Raw genomic sequence first — 23,943 nt, forward strand, 5'->3', positions numbered from 1 at the left:
GGACCCAGCAGTCTGAGCAGAGGCTTCCGGCATGAATGTGTGTGTGTTGGGGGGGCGGGGGCAGGATCAGCAGACCGGAAGGGGGGCGGGAGACTGGACTGCAGCCCCCTCTCCTCTGTGGGCCAGTTTCCTCGTCCCTCTGATGAAACCTGCGTCAGCCGCTTTCCGCTTTGGCCTCCCGTCTTGGGCTTCATTGCAGCGCCTGGGTGCCCGGAAGGTCAGCTGACTGTTCACAGTTTCGAGGTTACGTGTGAATCTAGACCCCACACGTATACGGATTTGACTGTTGTGCCAAGGCAGTGACAGACAATGAAAATACCAGGCATGTCGGCCCGGCCCGGAGGTGTCCACACATACCACGTGAAAGACACGCTGCCCAGCCGGCCGGCCAGGTGCTGCCCTGGGTCACGGCCCCAGGCGGTGGGCAGAGCAGCCGCAGCATTCTTCCTGGAGATCAAAAGGGAGCAGTTCCAGTGACAGTTCCAACCAGACAGACTCACAGGTTCTCTCTTGACAGTCCTCCCAGTCGGCAGGGGGCAGGGTTGGTTATCCTGGCACACAGCCAACCCTGATCTGCCCCTGCGGTCCCCTGAGCACCGCCAGGAGTAAGCCCTGAGCACAGCGAGGTGTGGCTCCAAATTTTTTTTTTAAAGGAAATTATAAAAGAAATGCCTCCTACTTGGTACCATGTTGCTACATAAAGCAGAGTCGAGAATTTACAAAGAATTTCTGTTGGCTGGCATGTCTGGTGGGGCACTGGAAACTGAGGGATGGTGGTGGGTCGGCTCCCCTGTGGCTCTCCTGGGTCCTGCTCCCCTGCAATGCAGCTGAACTCTGGGAGGACCCCAGCTGTCACCCTCCCATTCATTGCACAGAAGAGGAAGCTGAGGTCCAGAGAGGTCAAGCTGGTTTTCAGTAGAATCCAGCTCTCAGGGAGACCTGGCAGAGTGGGTTCCTGTGCCTTCTCCCCACTCACCCTCTCCTCCCCCTGCCCCCCACAGTGCCCGCCGCCCTGACCCTGGACCCGGGCACCGCCCACCAGCGCCTGATCCTGTCCGACGACTGCACCATCGTGGCCTACGGGAACCTGCATCCGCAGCCCCTGCAGGACTCTCCCAAGCGCTTCGACGTGGAGGTGTCGGTGCTGGGCTCCGAGGCCTTCAGCAGTGGCGTCCACTACTGGGAGGTGGTGGTGGCCGAGAAGACCCAGTGGGTGATCGGGCTGGCCCACGAGGCTGCCAGCCGCAAGGGCAGCATCCAGATCCAGCCGAGCCGCGGCTTCTACTGCATCGTCATGCACGACGGCAACCAGTACAGTGCCTGCACCGAGCCCTGGACGCGGCTCAACGTCCGCGACAAGCTGGACAAGGTGGGCGTCTTCCTGGACTACGACCAGGGCCTGCTTATCTTCTACAACGCCGACGACATGTCCTGGCTCTACACCTTCCGCGAGAAGTTCCCCGGCAAGCTGTGCTCCTACTTCAGCCCCGGGCAGAGTCACGCCAACGGCAAGAACGTGCAGCCCCTGCGGATCAACACCGTCCGCATCTAGAGGCCGCGGGCCAGGACCACGCGGGGCCCCACGGGGTTGTCCCGAGACCGCAGGCCAACGGGTTCCGTGGTGGTCCCGTGTCCCTGTCTGTGGAACGAAAGCCGGGCTCTGGGATAGCTCGCTCTTCCGGTGCTAATGTGCTGTGGCCCCGACCTTGCAGGGGTCGCAGCTGTGGTGTAAGGGTGCCACCTGCCTCTCCTCTCTCCCCTCCTGTCCAGGGCAGGGCTCTGCCTCCTCGTCTCTCCCCCCGCCCCAGATGCCCAGCTCAGAAAGTACTGAGTGTGGCCAGCCGTGATACACAGGACCTCTGCGGCTCCCAGGCTCCGGGCTGGCCCCCGACCAAGCTAGCGACAGGCCGTTTTGCCCTGCTTCCAGCCCACAACGGACCCGGATCGTAGCTGGTCCTGGCTTGTCCCAGACCCACCCTAGAGCTCTGGGGTCCTCCTTGCCCCACTGCTCCACAAAAAAAAAAAAAAAAAAAAAATGACCTGAGACCCCGTGGAAGTGTCCCGGTCGCGAGCACATTCCTGTCACCACGCCTCCACCTTCCTGCCCACAGGTCTGTGCCCCCAGTGACGCAGAGCCCAGGACCCTAAAGTAGTAGCAGGAACAGGGTTGAGATGCTCGGGCCTCGCTGCTGAGAGGAGCAGGGGTGGTCGGGCCCTGAGCCCGGGCCCCGCCTCCTCCTCTCCGAGGATTCTGTTGCAGGGCACAGGTGCTGCTTGGACTCATCTAGTGGGACAGGACTTGTCAGCAGAGCAGCCCTGCAGGGGCTGGAGCAGCTCCCGGGCTCAGCATGCCTCTCTCGGGCATCTGCAGACAGACAGTTCTGGCATACGGACCTCCCAGGCCTGCCTCCCTCCCCTCAGTTCAACCCGCGACGCCAGATCTCTAGCCCAGGGATTCTGTTCAGGGTAACTTCACTCCTATCCAGAGCTCCGGCTGCAGCGGAGCCTGGGACATGTAGTTTCCTTCTTCCCAGCCGCCACCCTCCGAACAGGCGCATTAGAAGGAGGTCAGACTGGCTCGAGAGCAAGAAGCATGTCGTGCCGGAGTCCCGGCTCTCGCCACGGTTTGGAGCAGCAGAAGAGCCTCCAAGGGATGGGTGAGGGGCCTCAGGCCCTGAGCATCTGCTGATTGGCAGCAGCTGACGGGACTCCCCAGCTGTGTCTCTCCTCTTTGGTCCCAAGCCCAGATTCTGAGCTGGGAGAGTGAGGTAGGGGGCCACCACGCTCACCCCAGCAGAGACCGATCAACAGAACCTTGGGGCATGGCTGGATTCCCCAAGCTCATCTGCTGCCCTTTCAGCTACCAGAATCTGGGCACCCCGCCCCACCCTGAAGCAGTATTTTTATTTTAAGTGTTGCCCATTTCTGTGAATTATGACGAATTTGTATAAAATTGCGAGATGTTCTGTTCCTACGGAGAAGCACGAACGCCTGCCTCTCTTGTCTCCTGCGGTGTCTGTATGGGGGCAGTGCTGGCCTGCCAAGCAGTCCTGTCAGGTTGTCCCTCTTGTGCCCATTTCACAGAGGAGGGAAAATGAGTTCCAAGAGAGGTTATGACTTGCCCACTGGCCCGTGGCCCACACTGGTAAACAAATGGGTCAAGATCAGACCAGAGTTCTAAACCAGCACTTGTCACAACCCAGAAACACAGCCAGGGGGGCTGGAGTGATAGCACAGTGGGTAGGGCGTTTGCCTTGCACGAGGCCGACCCGGGTTTGAATTTCAGCATCCCATATGGTCCCCCGAGCACCGCCAGGAGTAATTCCTGAGTGCATGAGCCAGGAGTGACCCTGTGCATCGCCGGGTGTGACCCAAAAAGAAACACAGCCAGTCTTTGCCCAGGGGAAGGGGTGTGGGTACCCTAAAACTAGACAGGGGGTTCAAAGGAGTAATGAGACCAGAGACCTGAGAGATGCACAGCACGTCAGGTTCTTGCCTTGCACACTGCTGACCCTGGCTCCATCCCCAGCACCCTTGCACCCCTTATGGTATGCCGAGCCCCTCCAAGAGTGGCCCCGAGCACAGAGCCAGCAGTCAGCCCTGAGTACAGCAAGCTGTGACCCGAAAACCAATAAAATCAAGAGCCTGGTCTGAACTCCACACACTGAGCATGAATCCAAAGTCACTGTGTGACTTCAGAGGAACGACTTCACCTCTGCTTCTGTTTCCTCACTGGAAATAGGCGTCATAGGGTAATGAGCAAGGCCCTGCCTCTTTCCTGCTGCCCCCCAGTTGGCATCTGGAACTGGGTGTGTGGGAGTGGGGTCTGAGTCTCTGAGCTGACTCGGAACCTGAGGAATCCACCTTCCGCTCATGCTGTGTGAGGGGCTTGGGAGCCCGTTGGCCTGAAGGCCTTGGGGCCTGCTGTGTGGGTGTGCATGCCCAGGTGTGCTTCCCCATCCTACCCCCCCATACACCGCTGCACCCCCTGGAAGTCGGAGTCCCCTGGGGCCTGCTGTGAAGAGCAGGCGGCTGGCCCACCCGGACCTGCTCGCTCTTCTGTGAGACACCCTAGTCCCTGCAGCCCTGCCTCAGAGGTTGAGGGAGGAGAGGGGGACTGCCCAGTCACTGGCTGGTCTGAGGTTCTAGGGAGAAGAGGGTCATGGGCAAGGACTTCAAGGAACTATTGTTAGGGGAAGAGGGGGGCCATATGGGATGCCAGGGATGGAACCCGGGCCAACTACGTGCAAGGCCAGCACCTTCCCCACTGTTCTAGATCTCCAACCTCATTAGGGGGGATTTGAAATTGAGTCTCCCCCAGTCCACCCCTCGCCCTCCTCTGTCTCAGACCTCTGAGGGTCCCCCAAAACCACACTCAGTGGATCTGTCCTTGCTCATCTCACTCTGGGGCACAGAGACCGCCCCCCGCCCCGCTTGGTCCATCCTGCCCTTCTCCCCTGCCCCTCAGCTCTAAGCCCCACCAATGCTGGCCCCATCCCAGCGTCCACTCTGAGTATCTGGTGTGATTATAGGGATTAACCCGCATGCAGATCTGGAGATTCTAGGAAGCTGGGGCTCCTCCGGCCTTAGAGAACTGTCTCCCCTCCACTCCTTGTCGGTGTTGCAGTGACCAGTGCACACACACACCCTTAGCTGTGGTGTCTCACACTCTGGGGTGGCACCAGATGGCCGTGCCCTGGAAATCAGACTCTGTGCGGGGCAGTGCCAAGCCCCAGGGAATTTCTGAACTGAAGAATCTGAAGCGGGGGGCTGGTAGCAGGCACCCCACACGGACCTGGGCCAGTGAGGTGGGTTCGGAGGTAGCCAGCCTCGGAGAGAGAGTCCACAGACTCCAGTCACTTGATTCGCAGTGGCCATTGCTGGCCCGCAGATGCTGTTCTCCTCTGCCGACCATGGAGAGAGCCTGTGAGGCTGGTCTTCTTAGCCCCGTGATCGCGAGTCGAGATGCTGCTTCTCAGGGGTCCCGCAACCTGTACTCTAAAGCGCTGCAAACTGGACCCAGGGCCATCCAGAGTACATGCACGTGTGTGTGCGCGCGCACACACACACACACACACACACACACACACACACACACACACAGAAAATGCGTTTCTACTTTCGGGGCCACTTTAGAGACTGGGTGAAGAGTGACCAGTATTCAGAGTGTGTCCAGCTCCCTGCCAGGGTATACTTGGTAAGTGGCGCCTCCTTCACCTCGGGAAGGCACTGCCTACCCGCCCCCAACCCTTCCCCATGCCAGCAGGTCCCTCTCCCCACTCTGCACCTCCTTTTCCTGTCCAGAACTGGGTGCGTCTGCCTGAGGGGCAGGGCTGGGCCCCCGAGGCCTCTAACCAGAGCGTTAGCTCTGCTCCTCCCCAGGGAGGCAACGGCAGCTGAAAACAACAGAGATAAGGTGTCTTGGTAGCACGGGGCTGGCTCAGGGGATCCGAGGACCAGCGTCCCCTGCTCCAGAGATGTCATCCCCACCCCGGGAGCTGATTGCTCATGCCAGGGCAGCCTCAGGTCACCCCCCTGCCTGGGCGAGGGGCAGCGCTTTCATCGCCCCAATACAGCCCCGGCAGGCAGAGGCGAAGGGTGTGTTCTAGGCTTCCAGGAAGGGAGCTATGGGGGAGGGGGAGAGGCACGGGGGGGGGGGGGGCAGGGGGCTGGGAGGGGCGCAGTGCCAGCCAGAGCCAAGACTCATCTTTCTCGCCAGGCATGTTTTCTCACTCCTTGCTCTGACGCCCGTGATTCTACCCACGGCCCCTGGACTCCTGAACCCCAGAAGGAAATGGGTCGCAGAGGGGGGCGGCTTGTGTTTTGAAACACACCCATTATTCTGTGTTTTTTCTATCTAATGAAACTACATCTGTTTTCACACCGGAGATACGGCTGGGTCTTCTCCCTTCTTGCGGAATGTTGACGGCTCTGCAGTTGTGCCCAAGTGCCCACAAAATGCCCGTACTCGCTCCACGAATCTAATGGAGACTGACACGCTGGGCCCGCGTAGACGCTTCCTACACTTGCCATGGCACGAGGGCGAGAGGTACCAGGCCTGGGGTCTAGTGAACCCCTGGAAACTGCAGGCCTGGCCATGATCAAATCTGGAAGCTGGAGGGGCCTGGGGCAGCTGCTGCCCGATCCTGAGGCCCAGAGAGCATCACTTCTAGCCAGGGCCACGCCACGACAGAGTCAGGATCTCTGGGCCAGCCAGCATTCGAGGGGCCGCGGGGGTGAGGACGGGACCCAAGAGGGGCTCATCCAGGCCAGGGATGAAGCCCAGAGGGTGAACATGTGCGAGGGGGCAGGGGCAGGCTGAGGAGAGAGAGCACTGAGGATGAGGCTACTCTGCCCAAGGCCGGCCAGGGCACGGGGTCCTCAGAGTCGGGGACATAGCTCCCAGGAGAGGGGACAGATGAGAACCTGGGGTTGCAGTCAAGAAGCAACCCCCGGGGTGGAGGCAGTCTGGGTGAGATGGTGGCCAGTGCACGGACGTCGGGACAGCTGCTGACAAACCCCCCAAATCAGCCTTGCCCTTTACCCAGAAGAACAGGGGTGCCAGAGCCGGGCCAGACCGAGACCCAGACCTCCCGACTCCCCAGCTGCTCTGAACCGCTAATCGCCCCACTGTGGATTCACCCTCCTCCTGCCCACACCTGGAGACTGGCGCCCCGGGGAGAAGGCGTGGTCAGGCCCCCGTGGCCTTGGCAGGAGAGGAGGCGGGAGCCGGGCCTCTCCTCATCCACCAGCCACACTGCCCCGGGTCAGAGCTGTGGCAGCGCCACATGTGACCAGCAGCACAGGGGGCATGGCAGTGGTGGGTAAGTGCGGGCAGGGAGCCCTGGTCCACTGGGCCCCTGCCCCCTGACTGAGAGAGGCCCCGGCCCTCGGGCAATGTGGGGCTGGGGGATCTCGCCCAGAGAAGGGGCTGCTGTCAGAGCCCCCCACTTCCCAGCAGACGGCCCGGGCCGCAAAGCCCCTCCCTGAGACGTTCTTCGAGAACAATTCCAACACCCTCTTACTGCAACCAGATTTGCGCTCTTCAAGCAGACCAGGAGCCGTTCGCAGTGTTGGTCGTTTCCTACACGTCAGGTTAGCGTAAGGGAGGATGGACGCAGGGAGCCCTGGAAGCCTGCTCCTCCGCGGGGAGGGTCCCACGGTGAGTCCGGGCAGTCTCACCTGCCCCTGCCTTTCAGGAAAGGAGGCCCCCGGGAGACCCTGAGCGCCTGCCGCCTGCACCCCACTGATGGGCACGCAGCCTCCCTGCAACTCCTCTGCCGGGCACCGCCGCAGTAAGTAGCTGCCCTTCCTGGCATCAGAGTGCCGGAGCAGCGGAGCGGAGGGAGCACAGGTGGCCCCTGGACGCGGCCCCTGCCGGCTCTCCCTCAGACCCACAGGACTGGGGAAGGGACGGGGCGGGAGGCAGAGTGGAGCTGAGCCACTTGGAAACTTCGGGTTCCTGAAGCAAGTGCCCAACTCCCCAGACCCAGCCCGTGCTGGGCCTGAGACTTCTCTAGCCAAATAGTGTGAGAGAGAGCATGGATCTTGGGCAAGACCTTCGTCTGCTGAAGGTGTGTGTGTGTGTGTGTGTGTGTGTGTGTGTGTGTGTGTGTGTGTGTGTGTGTGCGCGCGCGCAAGTGTGTGGTATGGGGGGGTGCCCTGGCTCCTCACCAGTTCACTGTGTGGTTCCAAAGGGCTTTCTGAGCTCTGGAATCTAAAATCTGTTCAGATTCACAACTTTGAACGCACTTCCTCTGTCCTCTCAAAGTCCCTGGCACTGACGACCTGTCCCTGGTGCACTGTGAAGCATTATGCATGTCATCGCTCTCCTCTCGTCTAATCCCCACCTGAGAGGACCATTTCCACCCCACTTAGCCATGCCCGCCTAGCAAGAGCAGAGCTGCGTGTTCCAGGAAGATGGATAGTAGGATGGAGCATGCATATGGGATACAGGGCTGAGGGAGGAGAGGACAGGGGAGGAGTGGGGAGGGTAGGCAAGAGGAGGGCGGGCAAGAGGAGAGGAGGGGAGGAGAGAGGAAGGGAGGGGAGGGGAGGGGAGGGGAGGGGAGGGGAGGGGAAGGGAGGGGAACGGAGAGGAGGAGAGGTAGGGAATGGGAGAGGAGAGGAGGGGACAGGAGAGGAGGGGACCAGAGAGGAGAGGAGGAGAGTGGAGGGGAGGGGGAGAGGAGAGGAGAGAGGAGGAGAGGAGAGAGGAGGAGAGGAGAGGTGAGGGGAGGGGAGGGGAGGAGAGGAGGGGAGAGGATGGGAGGGGAGGAGAGGGGAGGGGAAGACAGGAGAGGGGAGGGAGGAGGGAACGGGAGGGAAGGGTGGAGGAGGGGAGGGAAGGGGGAGGGGAGGGGAGAGGAGAGGAGGGGAGAGGAGAGGAGAGGAGAGGAGAGGAGAGGAGAGGAGAGGAGAGGAGGGGAGGGGAGGGGAGGGGAGGGGAGGGGAGGGGAGGGGAGAGGACCATTTCCTACTGGAACCTCTAAAGTGACACCAGGTCTAAGCGGGGATGGGGTTTTTCCACACGGGGCAGGCAGAGCTGGAGGAGCAGAGTCTGCAATAGAGCTGCAGAGCCCTCAGCCCCTTGAGCACACTTGCCAGAACACGTGTGTACACATGTGCTGCTCTCGGTGTGTTAGTCTGCTGTGTGCTCAGGACAACACAGTCTGAGCACCTGCAGAAAAGAACCCCTGGCCACTGCTCAGAGTCATTCACACGCGCCTCCCCGTCGGAACCTTCCCTCCGTGCTGCCCACTCAGGACCTGGGGCCAGGTGGGCTGGGCCGCGGCTGCTGGGGGCCGGGGGAGCAGCCGGGATCTCCGTGCCGATGCCGCTTTCCCTTCGGCCAGATGTGGGCCTGACGGCCGAGGTGATCGTCATCCCCACCCTGCTCTGCTCCTCCACTCTGCTGCTCGTCAGCTGCTTCCTGTGGAGGACCTGCCGCCGGTGGTCTCGGCTCACCGGGCCCAGAGCACCTTCCCCGTGAGGGGCCCAGGTGAGTCCCGTGGCGCGTGCAGGGCCAGGGGTGCCACCTCTGCTGTCTCCTCTGCCCTGCAGCTGGAGCCCTGTCGAGACTGTTGAGGTGTGCAGAGGCTGGGCCTCTGGGCCGGGCACCGGTACCAGTGGCCGTCACCCACCAGGCCCTCAGACCCTGGAAGCGCAACTACGGCCCCTGGACTAGGCCCTGAGGGACTGTGGACCGAGGCTGACCTTCCTTTCCCAGGATACCCCCTCTGGCTTGCTGAGGCCTCCACGGGGAACTTTATAGGACCAGGAATCCTCCAGGCTGGATGGATGGGTGCGCTCCTGGACACACACACACACACACACACACACACACACACACACACACACACACACACACACACACACACCGGGGCGTGTCTCTCACATTATCCAGGCCTTGTAGGCCTCATAATTTTCCACCTCTGGAGCCTGGAGAGATAGTAGACTGGGGAGGGCGTTTTCCTTGCATGTATCCGACCCGGATTTAACCCCCAGCTTCCCATGCTTCCCCGAGCACCACCAGGAGTGATTCCTGAGTGCAGAGCGAGGAGTAACCCTGAGTATTGCTGGGTGTGAACCCCCCACAAAATCAAACAAAAGAACAAAAATATAAATGTGCCCGCCTTTGTTGGTTCTGTCTGGGGTCCCACCCAGCAGTGCTCAGGGGCACTCCTGGCTCACTCCCAGTGGTGCTCGGTGGGCCACACAATGCCAAGGATCAAATCCAGGTCTCCTGCATGCAAAGCATGTGCTCAGCCCATTGGGCTCCCCGCAGCTGCCCCCCGCCCCATCTGAAAGCACTCACATCTTTTCTGAGGTCATGGAGCGGCTGCTACTGGCACGGCTCTGTGGGAAGCAGAGCCCTAACACCCGTGACCCACATACCTCGAATGGCCTGGGAACCACTGGGAGCACTGGCACCTGAGCTGGTGGCTCCCTCCCCCATCCCTCAGCGACTGCCTTGGCTCCAGGATTCAAGGGCCCACAGAGGGAGACCTGGGTCTCACACCATCAGAACAAAAGTTTGGGCTCTTTCCTGCAGCCCAGGGCCTCAGACACGTGCTCCCTCTGCCTACAGTCCACTGTCCACATGTGTCACATGCTGACTCCTAACTACAAAGAAGCACCAGTTAGTCCCTCGGGGTAAGAATAGAAGAATGACAACCGAGTATGAGAAGCTCTTGTGTGAGATGCAGGAGCCGGGGGGTGGGGGTGGGGCACAAAGAGCACCAATCGGGGAAGGAGGGTTAAGGAAAGCATCCAGGGTACCAGAAGATGGCTAGAACGCATTGCAGATCCCTGGGTTCTATCCCCAGCATTGCATGGTGCCCTGGGCAAGGCCGAGAAAACGTTTCTGGTCCTGGCTTTGAAAGACTGATGGAGTTTGAATAAGGAGGGAGAGTCACTGAGAAGGCGTGGGCTGTTGCTTAGAGGATTTGATGTGGCAAGGCCTAGGGTATGACCACACAGGGGAGTGACTTCAGTGGAAAGGACAAGGCTTTGAAAGAGGCCAAGACACGGGGGACAGAAAATTGGAAGATCATCCCTGTATGTGTTGAAATCAAAGTGTCAGAGAGAAGCAGAGCTGGAGAAAGTGATTGCCACGAGCTAAGTCATATTTCTCTTCCTACAACCAAGACAGGAATGCCGTGTCCGTAGGGCACTAAAGAGGCCTCATGTCCGTGTCTCCGGGGCTTGGAACAGTGCCTGGCACAGAGAAGTCACTGTGACTCTTGGCTGAAGGAAGGACTGGATAAAGAGGAGAGTATTACCCTGCACACTTGACAGGTGAAGCTAATTCAGGCAAGAGTGGTCTCCTCATTCTTCCCATCTGAATTATGTTTTATTATTATTATCATCATTATTATATTTGTTATTATTTTTAATATTTAAAAATTTTTATTATTATTATTTAGCACAGCAGGTAGGGCGTTTGCCTTGCATGCGGCCGACCCGGGTTCGATTCCTCCATCCCTCTCAGAGAGCCCAGCAAGCTACCGAGAGTATCCAGCCCGCACGGCAGAGCTGGCAAGCTACCCGTGGCGTATTCGATATGCCAAAAACAGTAACAACAAGTCTCACAATGGAGACATTACTGGTGCCCGCTTGAGCAAATCGATGAACAACAGGATGACAGTGCTACAGTGCTACCGTGCTATTATTTAATGTAGGAGTACTGCTATTTATTCAGCCATTGATTAAGTCTGGATTCTGCTTTAACGTTATTATTATTTCTTCCTCAGAGGGCAGTAGCCGCTCTCTCTTCTTCCCGCCTAGCTTGTTAATCTCTCTTGCTGTTGCCCAGAAATCTCAAGGAGCTATTTCTTAAACTTATCCCCAGGGGCTCACACACTGGCAGTTCTAACTAATCCCAACTCCCTTGCTAGCCCAACACTGCCTTTGTTCTCTTCTCTGCCTTCTGCCTCATTCACGCAGACAGCTCACTGACAGTGCTCATTCTCTGCTCTTTGTTCATTATTATCTCAGCGCACCCCTTGCTCTTCAAACATCCCCACTCATTGCCCCATTTAACAACTTCTCTGATCAGAGCTACAACCATCTCCTCTCAATCCCCTAGTGCAGTCTCTCTTCTCTGTTGATGTTCTACTCTTCCATCGCTGTATAACAATTGACCTGAAAGTCTGGAAGAGTGTGGTTACTGGCTGCAGGATCACTGGGAATGTTGTAGTGAGCCTGGCCACATGCTCTTCACAACCTCTCAGGGAGTGGCCTAAAGTATAAAACCTCTTCTCCCCCTTGCTGCTGCCTCCAGAGCACAGCCTTCCCAGGGTGCTCTAGTTTCCATTTCATTCTCTTCTTCCACCCAGTACTTTAGCTCTCAAGAAATGACATTATCATACCTCTGTTCCTTTGTGCTTCCCACTGCCTTGGTCTGGGATAATTCTCTCAAACTTCCCAGGCTTTCCTACCCAGCTAACTCCTACTCATCCACCAAAGCCTGCTGCTGTCACCGTCATAACCCCAGCAGGCAATTCTATATGTCCCTGACCAGACCCCCTGTGGCACCTGTGTTTCCCGCTAACTAGCTCATAGCTCACCATATACAATGTCTCCATTTAGATACTCACAGGAACTCAAAATTCAACACTCTCAGAAAGTCATTTCTGTTCATTTTTTAAAATTGTATTTATTAATTGAATCACCATGAGACATAGTTACAAAGTTGTTCATGATGTGGTTTTAGTCATATAATGTTCCAACACCCATCCCTTCACCAGTGTACATTTCCCAATGTCCTGTTTCCCTCCTCTCCACTCCCCATAGGAGTCACTTCTCTCTCTCTCTCTTTCTCTCTCTCTCTCTTTCTCTCTCTCTCTCTCTCTCTCTCTCTCTCTCTCTCTCTCTCTCTCTCTCTCTCTCTCTCCCCTTTTGGGCATTATAGTTTGCAATACAGATACTGAAAGGTTGTCAGGTATATATCTCTTTACCTGTTTTCAAAATTCAGTTCCTGTCCAAAGTGATCATTTACAAAACTATTATTGTCATTCTGTTCATTTTTCTAGCAAGGATTTTGCCATCCATTCTGACTTCTCAAAAGTCTTGTTCCTGGTTTGAGGAACAAGTGAGAGAAGCTCCCCCACTTTAGAGATGTCACATGCCCAGCCAGCAGCCACTGGTAATAAGAACCTGCCTAGTAAACACAGATGACGCTCTAAAGGCAAGAATGGTGACCACAGGTTAGTCCTCTAAGTCCAGAAAGACGCTGGTAGGGTACAGTGACTAAGTGGCACAGACGCTTCCCAACCTGCCTCCACTGGCTTTACTGCTCTAGACAAGTTACTTCACTGTCTGCCCCTGTTCCCTAATCTGTGTGCGGAGATGCTCTGCGGTTACTCGGGTTCCAGCGCCCTTGGATGTTAGTGCATTAATTCTTAGAACAGCAGTGTGTAGCGTTCCCTACCACAGATGCGCAGACTGTGGCACGGGTAATGACTGGTGGCGCGTCTGCACAACACACCCTTCGTGGGCTTGTGTGCATCCGATGAAATCATGGTGAAGAGCGAGCGCAGAGAACGCACTCCCAAACGTCAAACACCTTGGGCTGGAAGTCACGAATCCGTTTAAAGCTCCGGATCGAGGCGCGTCTCCTCCAAAAAGAAGCGGGTAGACAAGGCCTGAGACACTCCCATCGCCAGTGCCTTTACTCTAGGGCCCTGCGACGCTGGCAAGGGGCCCGTCCGTGTTACTTCGGTATGAAGTGGGCAGGCTCTGCGCCGCCCATCCCCGCAGACCGCCCCCGTGGCCCCCTACTGCCTCCTTCCCTGGCTGACCCCTTGCCCGCGGGAGCCCCGCCCCCGGCCAGGGCCCGCCTTCTCATTGGCCGAGGCTGAGTCTTTCGGCCAATGGGCTCCACGACCTCGTGTTAAAATTTGATCGAGTTCCGCCGCTCCTCCTGGCCGGCAGAGGGCGCGAGCGCGCCTGGCGCGAAACCACGGAGCCTGTCGGGCACGGAAGTGACATCACGAGACCGGAAGTTACGGGGCGCCGGGTTGCCGGGTGCTTCACGGGCTTTCGCGCGGACTTTGCCGTGGCTGGGGACCGAGTGGTCCATGCTCCATCAGGCTTGTTGATGAGCTGGTTTCCAACTCTGAACTTATGAGCTGCTCTGATGAGAAAACAGGCTTCTAGCGAAGGCGCTCGCTCCTGTTCCCCATACCCAGCGCTTCCGGTTGGGGGGGTGGTGAGGGGGATCGAGGGGGGACACCTGAAAGGCAGGTCTCAGGGAGGTGTGCGCGGCAAGGACGGGGAAACCGGGGCCCAGCGTGAGACAGGGCCTTCCCAGGACGTGGGTGCCAGATTTACCAAAGAAAGTTCAGGGCACCCTTTGGAGTTGAGTTTCCAGTAAGCAAAAGATGCTTTAGTGTAACGTCTCAAAGATTGCTGTCGAGCACACGACTGTATACGGATAGAAAGTCTCATAGCTCTTCTGGATTCGGGATTAATCGGTCCTTCTGTGTTATATAGGAGGCCCTGGCCACGAGGAGGTAGTGAGTGGAAGGGCTGGTAGGACGTGCGTGTGCGCGCGCGCGCGCACACACGCACACTTGCCCTGGGCGGGAGCTAAACTTTACTTTCTAGGCTAAGAAGGGACCAAAGTCTCCTAGCCCTCCGGGACAAATTATTCCTTAGACGCTAAACACCTACTCTGCCAAGCACAAACCCAGATCATATGGACAAGTGGGAGAAAGGTTGTAAAATGACGTTAAGTGAAGAGATATTACAATGTGATTGGCAGTTTCATAGCAACCAATATCAGTTGCTATGAAAACTCAAAAGAAGTGAGACCTAACCAAAGTGTAAAACAAAAAAGGGACAGAGACCCGAAAGGTTCATCAACAGTTGTCGAACATTTTGAGTTAGGACAGTGTGCTAGCAGTGCAGGGGTAGAATCCGGGTCAGCTTCCTGCATGCATCTCTTTTGCCCCAAGAGCCTGGCTTCTGAATAAACTGGTGGTCCTCTAGTGATGGAGCTTCACAAAATTTGTTTTAAAATAAATTTACAGCTCGTTATCAATAAGCATCTGTTTTGTATATGTATTTTATATACCTGGGCTGCCAATGAAAACCTGAGGCCTCAGCCCACCTCCCTGATCTCCTCAAACACCATTCGCCTCGATGTACCCCAGCCAGTAGAACTCTTCTCATGTCCTCACATTTACCAAATTCTTTTCTGCTCTCAGGTTCTTGCCCTTGCCATTTCTTCCACCTAAACAGCTCTTCTCCCGGCTTCTCCAGGGCTGGCTCATTTTCCTCATAAAAGCTGCTAGGTGGGGCTGGAGCGATAGCACAGCAGGTAGGACGTTTGCCTTGCACTCGGCTGACCCGGGTTTGATTCCCAGCATCCCATATAGTCCCCTGAGCACCGCCAGGGATAATTCCTGAGTGCAGAGCCAGGAGTAACACCTGTGCAGAGCCAGGTGTGACCCAAAAAGCAAAAATAAATAAATAAATAAATAAAAGCTGCTAGGGAAGGCTTATTCTGGATACCCTATTTGAAGATTTTCCCCTTGCCTCCCAGCTATATGAAGCCACATTCTATAAGAATTAGATTCTAAAGCCAATTCTCAAGAAGCGTGATTATACCCCTCAGAAAGCTACTTTAGAGGCAGGCCAGCATTCCTATGTGCCTCTTTTGTTTGTTTTTGTTTTTTGCTTGACAATTGGCTGATATATCTGACCAGCAAAATGATCTGATACAAAGCTCAGGGTTGTGGCTCAGTGGTAATGTGCCTGCCTTATAGGTGTGAGGTCACAAGTTTGATCCTTAGGACCAAATAGAGGACTGACATTGAGTCCACTTTTTTTTTTCTTTTTGGGTCACACCTGGCAATGCACAGGGGTTACTCCTGGCTCTGCAATCAGAAACCACTCCTGGTGGTGCTCAGGGGACCATATGGGATGCTGGGAATTGAACCCGGGTCGGCCGCGTGCAAGGCAAACGCCCTACCTGCTGTGCTATAGCCCCAGGCCCGAGTCCACATTTTATAAGAAGCCTGTGAATGTTTGGAGATTATATAGGACCAGTGGTGGAGATTGCTGTTGCTATGTACAGGGTCACACAAACCCTTGGTGGCAGTGTTCCTGGGGGTTGCATGCTTAGTTTGTGGTGTCAGGGGTCACAAACAGGCTCCCATGGTCACACTCTGCAGGTGGGGTGGTCCTAGGGATCAAACTTGTGACCTCACACCTGTAAGGCAGGCACATTACCACCAAGCCACATCCCTGAGCTTTGTATCAGATCATCTTGCTGGTCAGATGTATAAAGACTCAGCTCTTTGTGCCAGAAAGTTCTCAAACAACCCAGCTTGCTGAGAGGTATGTGGATCTGTAGATTATATCAAGCAAAATAGGTCAGAGGGAGAATAAATGCCAGATGCCCTCATTTGTGGAATAGAGACTGAACAAAGGGACAGACAAAATCGGACCATGACAAAACCTGGGAAAAAGAGTGTAGGGGAGAGATGGAACCAGAGGTGACATAAGGATAGTGACATAAGGGCAGTGGTGGAGGGTCATGGGCATTTGGTGGAGGTAGTGGTGCTGTGCAGTAACTGTACATCAATACCAAACTTCAAAACTTAAAACCTGAACCATCTTACCTAAACTATGATTAAATGGAGCAGAGGGCTAATTGGGGGTCCCGACCATTTCCCCAATGTTCCCTTTACAGTTAGGATGAGCCTAGTTGAACAGGTGAGTTTCCTAGGGAACGATGACATCCACGAAGCCACCATCTCCCCCCAGAGCAGTGATCTCAGAGGACAGCGATGCTTCTACTGCAGAAGCATCCAGGCTTCCTTCAGAATGAAGTGCAGGGTCCTTGCCTGTTGTTCAGGGCCTCCTCCAGCTGCACCTGACTCCCTAGAACTCGTCTCTGCTTCTATGTCTGCCACAGGACATGGCCCCAGTAAGTGCTCAATAAAGGCTCAAGGAACTGCCTTTCCACATTTTGTTGATTTTGGATGTGGAGGTCACACCCAGCGATGCTCAGGGGTTACTGACTCTGCACTCAGAAATCACTCCTAGCGGTGTTTGAGGGACTATGTGGGATATTGGGGCTCGAACCTGGATCAGCTGTGTGCAAGGCAAATGCCCTTCCTGCTGTACTATCACTTGGGCCCTGCCTTTCTAAATTTATTATTATTATTATTATTTATTTTTATTTTTTTGCTTTTTGGGTCACACCCAGCGATGCTCAGGGGTTACTCCTGGCTTTGCACTCAGGAATTACTCCTGGCAGTGCTTGGGGGACCATATGGGATGCCGGGGATCGAACTCAGGTCGGCCGCGTGCAAGGCAAATGCCCTACCCACTGTGCTATCGCTCTGGCCCCCTTTCTAAATTTATTAAGCACTTAATGATGTGCTAGGTTCTGGAATAAAGTACTTTATGTACATTTTTCTTCTCACAGTAATCCTCTGAGGGAAGTACCTTTCGAAGCTACATTTTTCTTTTTTTAAATTTTATTTATTTTGCCAAGTAAATATTTATTTATTTATTTACAATTTTTTACTTTTGCCAAGGCATCAAAAATCAGATGGGACAGACATGTAATGCGATTTGGAGATGACTGCTGGACTAGAGATGTTACTGACTGGATTCCATGGGACATCAAAAGAACGCATGGCCGCCCACTTATGAGATGGTCAGACTTCTTAGTCAAGACCCTGAACGAATGGTTTGAGGCTCTTCGTGTTCCTGGAGCGAGCAGATACCATTGGGCTACACTAGCACTCGATAGAGATGAATGGAGATATTACTGGCACCCGCTCAAGCAAATCCATGAGCAACGGGATGACAAGTGATACAAGTGATTTATTTACTTTGGTCTTGGGCCACACTGGCGGTGCTCAGTGCTTATTCCTGACTCTGAATTCAGGGATCATTCCTGTCAGTGTTCCGAGGATCATCTGGAGTGCCAGGGATTGAACCTGGGTCAGCTGCATGCAAGGCAAGTACCCTACTCGCTGTACTATCTCTCCAACCCCTACAGCTACATTTTTCGAGTGAGTAAATAGCTATTTAAGTGCTGTGTTTATTGATTAGTGCAGTTAACACGCTTGTTGAGAACTGACTCTGTTCAGGTGATGAGACACAGCAGTGAGAAGAAAGCCAGATTTCACTGGTAGGATTTATGGAGGGGCCCCAGATGACACGCAGACAAACCTGCCAGGACCAATGGTACATCAGTGCCCTGAAGACAAAGAAAACCCGCTGTGAGGAGACTTTTCTAAAGGGAAAGCCTTGGCTGCAAGAAGACGTGCAGAGCTTGAGTGAGCTAGCCCTGCAGATAAATTGGGAGGGTCATTCCTGAGGGGTCAGTAAATATAGGCCCAGCAGGACCACCTGAACCCAGCATTTGAGGACGTGCGACTGGGAAGCTGTGAGGAAGTGGGGAGCAGAGAAAGTCTATAAGGCCATGGGTGAGGAGTTGGAAGTGTCTTTTAGGAAATCACAGGGGTGACAGGCTCTGCTGTGGAGTGGGGAGTGGTCTGTGGAGGGGAAGGGGCCCTGCGTGAGAAGATAGCAGTTTGGTCTGGGCCAGAAGCATCTCTCGTTACCTCCCAGGGAGAGTGTGGTGAGCATGTGTGAGAGGAATAGAGGGACAGCGAGTGACTGACTGGACAGGAGCAATAAACAGTACAGCAGGTAGGGCGCTCGCCTTGCAGGTGGCCGACTCTGATTCAGTTCCCCGGCACTCTATATGGTTGGTCCTCTGATCATGGTCAGGAGTGATCCCTGAGTACAGAGCCAGGAATTAGCCCTGAGCACCACCTGGTGTCGGGGAAAACTGAGTGACAGAGCAAGGAGCACAAAGGACCTTCGTGAAACACAGGTTGGGTGCTGGGACCTTTGTTGGAGGGTATCCCTAGGTGAGGACCCTGTGCAGGAAGTCTGTCAGGGGCCAGCAAGACCCTCTGACTTCTGCGGCAGCCGGATGGCCTGAGGACCTTGGTGTGCTGGGGAGTGTTCAAGGAGGGGAGGGCTTGTGTGTGTGGTGGGGGGGGGGGCACTCCCAGGGGCCTCTGAGCAGCTGAAGTCGCATAGCTCCCCACATGCTTCCTGGCTAGCTTTCTTCTTTGGCAGGAGATGGAAAGAAAAACAAAAACAAAATAACTGAAAAGGCACGACTGCTATGTTCAAGCAGGCCACACCCAGCTGTTTTTTTCTCAGAAAAGTTTTGCTTGCAGATAAAACCCTCAGAAGGCTCCTGTGAGGGAAGACAGGTGCCAGCTGCTGCCACTTTACAGCCACAGAGGGCTCTCCCCAGCGACCCTGGCCCAGCCCAGCAGGAAAACCTGTTTTTCACATGCGTCTTCAATTAAAAAAAAAAAAAGAGTCCTGAGTGTGAATATATGAATAAACTCACTATTCCATATCTGCTTGCGTCTCCAAAATATGAGAAACCTCTGGTAATGCCTTACAGTGGGGCCGAGCCCAGCACACACATGCACGGCATTGCTTTAGAGGGCAGCAAAGAGGGAGCTAGGGAAATTTGGAAGTTGTGCCCGGATCCAGGTCTTGCCCTGTGCCTCTCTGTCCTGGCTGCTCCTGGGTGTTCCAAGAAGACACATTTGTGTCTTTCTAACAGAGAGAATGGACAGTGAGCTAGCTCATGTTTCTCTGAGTTTTGGGAGCCATTCTAGCAAACGCCAGGAGGACAGTCATTGGAACCTTTAGTCCAGCCAGTGGGTCAGAAGCAGAGGTGACATGGACACTGGTGTCTGCCTATGGTGATCTGACAATGCCAGGTAGAGTGCATCAGAATTGGGTTGGCATGGATCCTGCTGGGTTGACATTGAGTGACAAAACTCACACACATACACACACACCCTTAGGGAGAATCTCAAAGGCTAAGCAGTTGAAATTAAATCACACACACACACACACACACACACACACTCTTAGGGAGAATATCGAAGGTTAAGCAGTTGAAATTAAATCACACACACACACACACACACACACACACACTTAGGGAGAATCTCAAAGGTTAAGCAGTTGAAATTAAATCACACACACACACATACACACATACACATACGCCCCTACTTAGGGAGAATCTCAAAAAAAGGTTAAACAATTGAAATTAAATAGACAAGTTGACTGAGTAGGATGGGTTGCCAGGAGCTGGGAAAAAGGAAATATAGGAGTGACTGTTAATGGGTACAAAGTTTCTTTCTGAGATAAACATGTTCTAGAATTAAAATAATGGTGATGATGGTGCAAACAACTGAAAATCACCAAATCTACACTGTGTAAGGGTAGCACTGTAGCACTGTTGTCTCACTGTTCATCAATTTGCTCGAGTGGGCACCAGTAACGTCTCCATTGTGAGACTTGTTGTTACTGTTTTTGGCATACCGAATATGCCACGGGTAGCTTGCCAGGCTTTGCCGTGCAGGTGGGACACTCTCGGTAGTTTGCCAGCTCTCTGAGAGGGAGAGCCATGTGCAAGGCAAATGCCTTACCTGCTGTGCTATCACTCCAAGGGCTTTTGTAAGGGTGAATTTTTAAATTTGTGAATTATATAGTAACCTTTTTCAACTACAGAAAAATACACAAATAAATAGGATTCCCTGCAACAGCTGGGAGAACTCTAAAATTTAAACTCCTTTGCTAATCTGCCGAACCATTGAGCCATTTTGTCCCCAAGTTAGGAGGTCCTGAAAAGCATGCATCTGCTATCTGGCCAGGCATTTCTTCATCTCTTCATATCTCACCGTGGACATACAAAGACATCCTAGCCCCAATCACTCAGCCACACAAACAACATTCCAGTTGCAAAAGTCATAACGGGAAAGCAATGCAGAATCCCACACACTTAGTGACTGAAGATTGTGGCCCTGAAGACTCAGCCAGTAATAATGAGCTATATAACCTCTCTGATAAGGACTTTAGACAGGAAATGTTGAGGATGTTTAAGGAGCTCAAAAAACAGTGGAATGGACCACCAATAAAACACAAGAGTATATGTGAGCAGAAATGATCAAACCACAAACAGAAATAACAGAACTGAAAAATCTGATAGGCAAAATGAAAAACTCACTGGAAGGCCTTGTAAGGGTGAAACTGACGCCATGACAGGGGACAGAAATCAGCAAAATCAGCTAGGCCTCTGGTTCAATTATGGGAACTAAAACAGTTTCAGTTTCCCAGCAATAAAATAATGCGTAACTAGACAACCTGAACCCACCTGGGAAAGTTCCTGGGCCCAACCAGTGGGCTCAATCAACCATTATGCCCCCAGTCAAAATGCCGCAGAAATTGTCTTTTGTTAACCCTAAAAGAATTGAGTAGCTTATGTCACCATGAACTGTTACTGGAAACTATTGTTTGTTTCATAACTATTGTATTGTTACATAAGCAGTACATACATAGGCATGTACTGCTTATGTAATCAAACCCTATATAAACTGCTTGCTGCCTGAAGTCGGGGTTGCTATCAAGAGACCACTCCATGTGTGAGATAGTTGACCCCAGTATACTGGAGTAAAAGTCCTACTGCTTTTGCATTATCAAGTTAGTGTTTCTGTTTGTCTCACCGCTTGGGAACCCATAGTCCTGGGCCTAACAGCCTCAGCAGCTGTTGCTCTGTGAGTGAGCTCTAAGTGAATCAGTGAGCTCTAAGATGAGGTGCAGAAAACCTCCAGATAACAGTAGAAGATGGAAAAACCCTCAAAATAAATGAACAGCTGACAAGAGAGTTCTGGGGTAAAATCAAGAGAAACATAAAGATTATCTGGGTCCCAGCAGGCCAGCAAGACAACCTTAACGAAGAAGTAAGAGTCAAAGGCATCATTGCCAAGAAGTTCCCAGAGCTGCAGAGTACATGCACCCAGACCCAGGAGACTCAAAAGGGTACCAGCTAAAAGAAATCCAAATAAAAATACCCCAAAACGCAGCCTAATCAAAATGACAAAAGCCATAGAGATAGAATACTGAAAACAGCATGATCAAGAGAAATTATATACTAAGGAATGACCTTTAGATTTACAGCATAGGGGCTGGAGCAATAGCACAGCAGGTAGGGCATTTGCCTTGCACGCGGCCAACCCAGGTTTGAATCCCAGCATCCCATATGATCCCCTGAGCACCGCCAGGAGTAATTCCTGAGTGCATGAGCAGGAGTAACCCCTGTGCATCGCCGGGTGTGACCCAAAATAAAAAGCAAAAAAAAAAAAAAGATTTACAGCATATTTATCAAAAGAAACACTCTGGTCCCAAAGACTATGGTTGGATATAGTAAAAAGAAAAAAAAACCCAACTCAGTGAAGTGAATGCCTCACCAAGAAACTTTATCCAGCCAGACTCTCATTAGATTTCAAAGAATGACATACAATTTCACAGATAAACAACTCTGGAACTTCATAGACTCAAAACTATCTTCACAAGAACACTAGAGGAGCTACTTTAAGACTAGATGAATCCCACAAAGACAACAAATTCCTGCCAAAAGGTGACACAAAACTCCATGACAATAATCTCTCTGTCAATGTGCTAAATGCACCAGTTAAGAGACACAAAGTGGCAAGATGGATTAGAAAATTGAACCCTTGTACTTACTTTGGCAGCATGTATACTAAAATTGGAACGATACAGAGAAAATTAGTATGCACAAGTATGACACACAAACTCATAAAGTATTTCACATTTGAAAAGAAAGAAAAGAAATTTGCACCCAAGATTCTGCTACCTGTAAGAAACACATTTGAACATTCAGAGCAAACACAGACTCAAAGATTGGAAGAGAATATTTCAAGCAAACGACTCTCTCAAAAAAGGCCGGAGTGGCCATACTAGTATCAGATGACATAGATTTGGGGCTGAAAAAGATTATAAGATACAGTGAAGGTCATTTTTTAATGATGAAAGGATATGTACATTAGGAAGAACTCACAATCCTAAACATATTTGTGCCTAAATGAGAAACCAGCAAAATACTTAAAACAACTGTTAATAGACTTAAAGAAAGTCATTGATAATAGCACAATAGTTGGAGACTTCAACACTGTTCTGTCAGCTCCCAACAGATCAGCTAGATCAAAGCTCAGTAAGAAAATAATTGCACTGGAGAAATAAATGGAAGAGAGCTGGTTAGTATATATATATATATATATATATATAAGTATATATATATACTAGTATATATATATATACTACTAACAGATATATATATATATATGGCTTTTCATTCTCAAAACCCAAATACACATTCTTCTCCAATTGCACATGGGATACCCTTCAAGATATACCATATGCTAGTATCAGATGAATGATACTAGATCACATGAAACACACCTCTACAAAGTCAAGAGGATAGAAATCATACCAACTATCTTCTCAGACCATGATGCACTGAAAATAGAAGTTAATCACTAACAGAAATGGAGAAACAACTCAAATGTGTGGAAATTAAATAGCTCATTACTGAACAACTAATGATTAGAGGAAATCAAAGGAAATTAAAGGACTCCTGGAAACAAATGAGAATGAGGACATGCCCTACTAGAACTTGTGGGACACAGCAAGAGCGTTATTAAGAAGAAAGCTTACAGCCATGCAAAGCATTCATCAGGAGGGAAGAAAGGGCCCACATAAATAGCTGGGTTGCACAATTTAAGAAATTGGAAAATGATCAACAAAAAGAGTCCAAAGCAGGCAGAAGGAAGGAAATAATAAAACTTAGAACAGAAATGTATGAACTGTAGTCCAAAAAGTAAATCCAAAATGTCAAAGAGACGGGCCAGAACGACAGTACAGTGGATAGGACATTTGCCTTGCACGTGGCTGACCCAGGTTCTATTCCCAGCACCCAGCACCCTGCACCCTATGTGGTTCCCCAAGCCCACCAGGAGTGATCCCTGAGCTCAGAGCCAGGAGTAAGCCCTGAGCATTGCTGGGTGTGGCCGCCAAACAAACACAGAACCCAAAAAGATCAATGAAAATAAGCGCTGGTTCTTTGAAAAAACAAAAATCAGGAGTCTGTTGAGCCCAGGACCGAAAGGAGCCTGCTGCCCAAGCACAGCCTGTTTGGGGGACCAACTTGGGGCCTTGGCTCCGGGTGTAGCAACAGTCTGTGACCAACGCTGCCCCACCGTCACTCCTGGATTTCGCAGAAATGCCCGTTGTGGTTTTTTGTTTTATTTTGCACTGCTTTCCAAGAGCATCACAATTTCCTTTGCCTGGCTGACTACAAAGAGGAAGAGGAAGGATTCAGGGTCTTTGCCAAACCCCTCCCCAGCCCACATCATCGCTCTTTGAACTTTGTGTTTCCTGAGTGGCCCCGACAGTGTCAAACACTCCATGATTGCCACGTTGGACCAGGCCTCCCCCTGAGCACTGCGTTCCCCGGGGCCCTTCCCACTCATGAGCGGCAGCGCCTACCTGGAAGGAGGCAACGCTGCC

At 52.8% G+C, this 23,943-nt stretch overlaps 1 protein-coding gene and 1 pseudogene across 1 annotated transcript in view; both read left to right on the forward strand.

Annotated features, from left to right (window-relative positions):
* Positions 1–2,984, forward strand: part of TRIM62 (tripartite motif containing 62) — a 28,740-nt gene extending 25,756 nt beyond the window's left edge. Inside the window, exon 6 of the mRNA XM_004614276.2 lies at positions 1,002–2,984. Coding sequence (XP_004614333.1) covers positions 1,002–1,552 — 551 coding nt within the window. The 3' untranslated portion in view covers positions 1,553–2,984. The remainder of the gene's footprint in view (positions 1–1,001) is intronic.
* Positions 2,985–22,093: 19,109 nt separating this feature from the next.
* LOC129405290 (U6 spliceosomal RNA) lies at positions 22,094–22,193 on the forward strand (annotated as a pseudogene).
* Positions 22,194–23,943: the final 1,750 nt, after the last annotated feature.

Source organism: Sorex araneus, chromosome 5, assembly GCF_027595985.1.
Source record: "Sorex araneus isolate mSorAra2 chromosome 5, mSorAra2.pri, whole genome shotgun sequence".
In the NCBI taxonomy this organism is placed as follows: domain Eukaryota; kingdom Metazoa; phylum Chordata; class Mammalia; order Eulipotyphla; family Soricidae; genus Sorex; species Sorex araneus.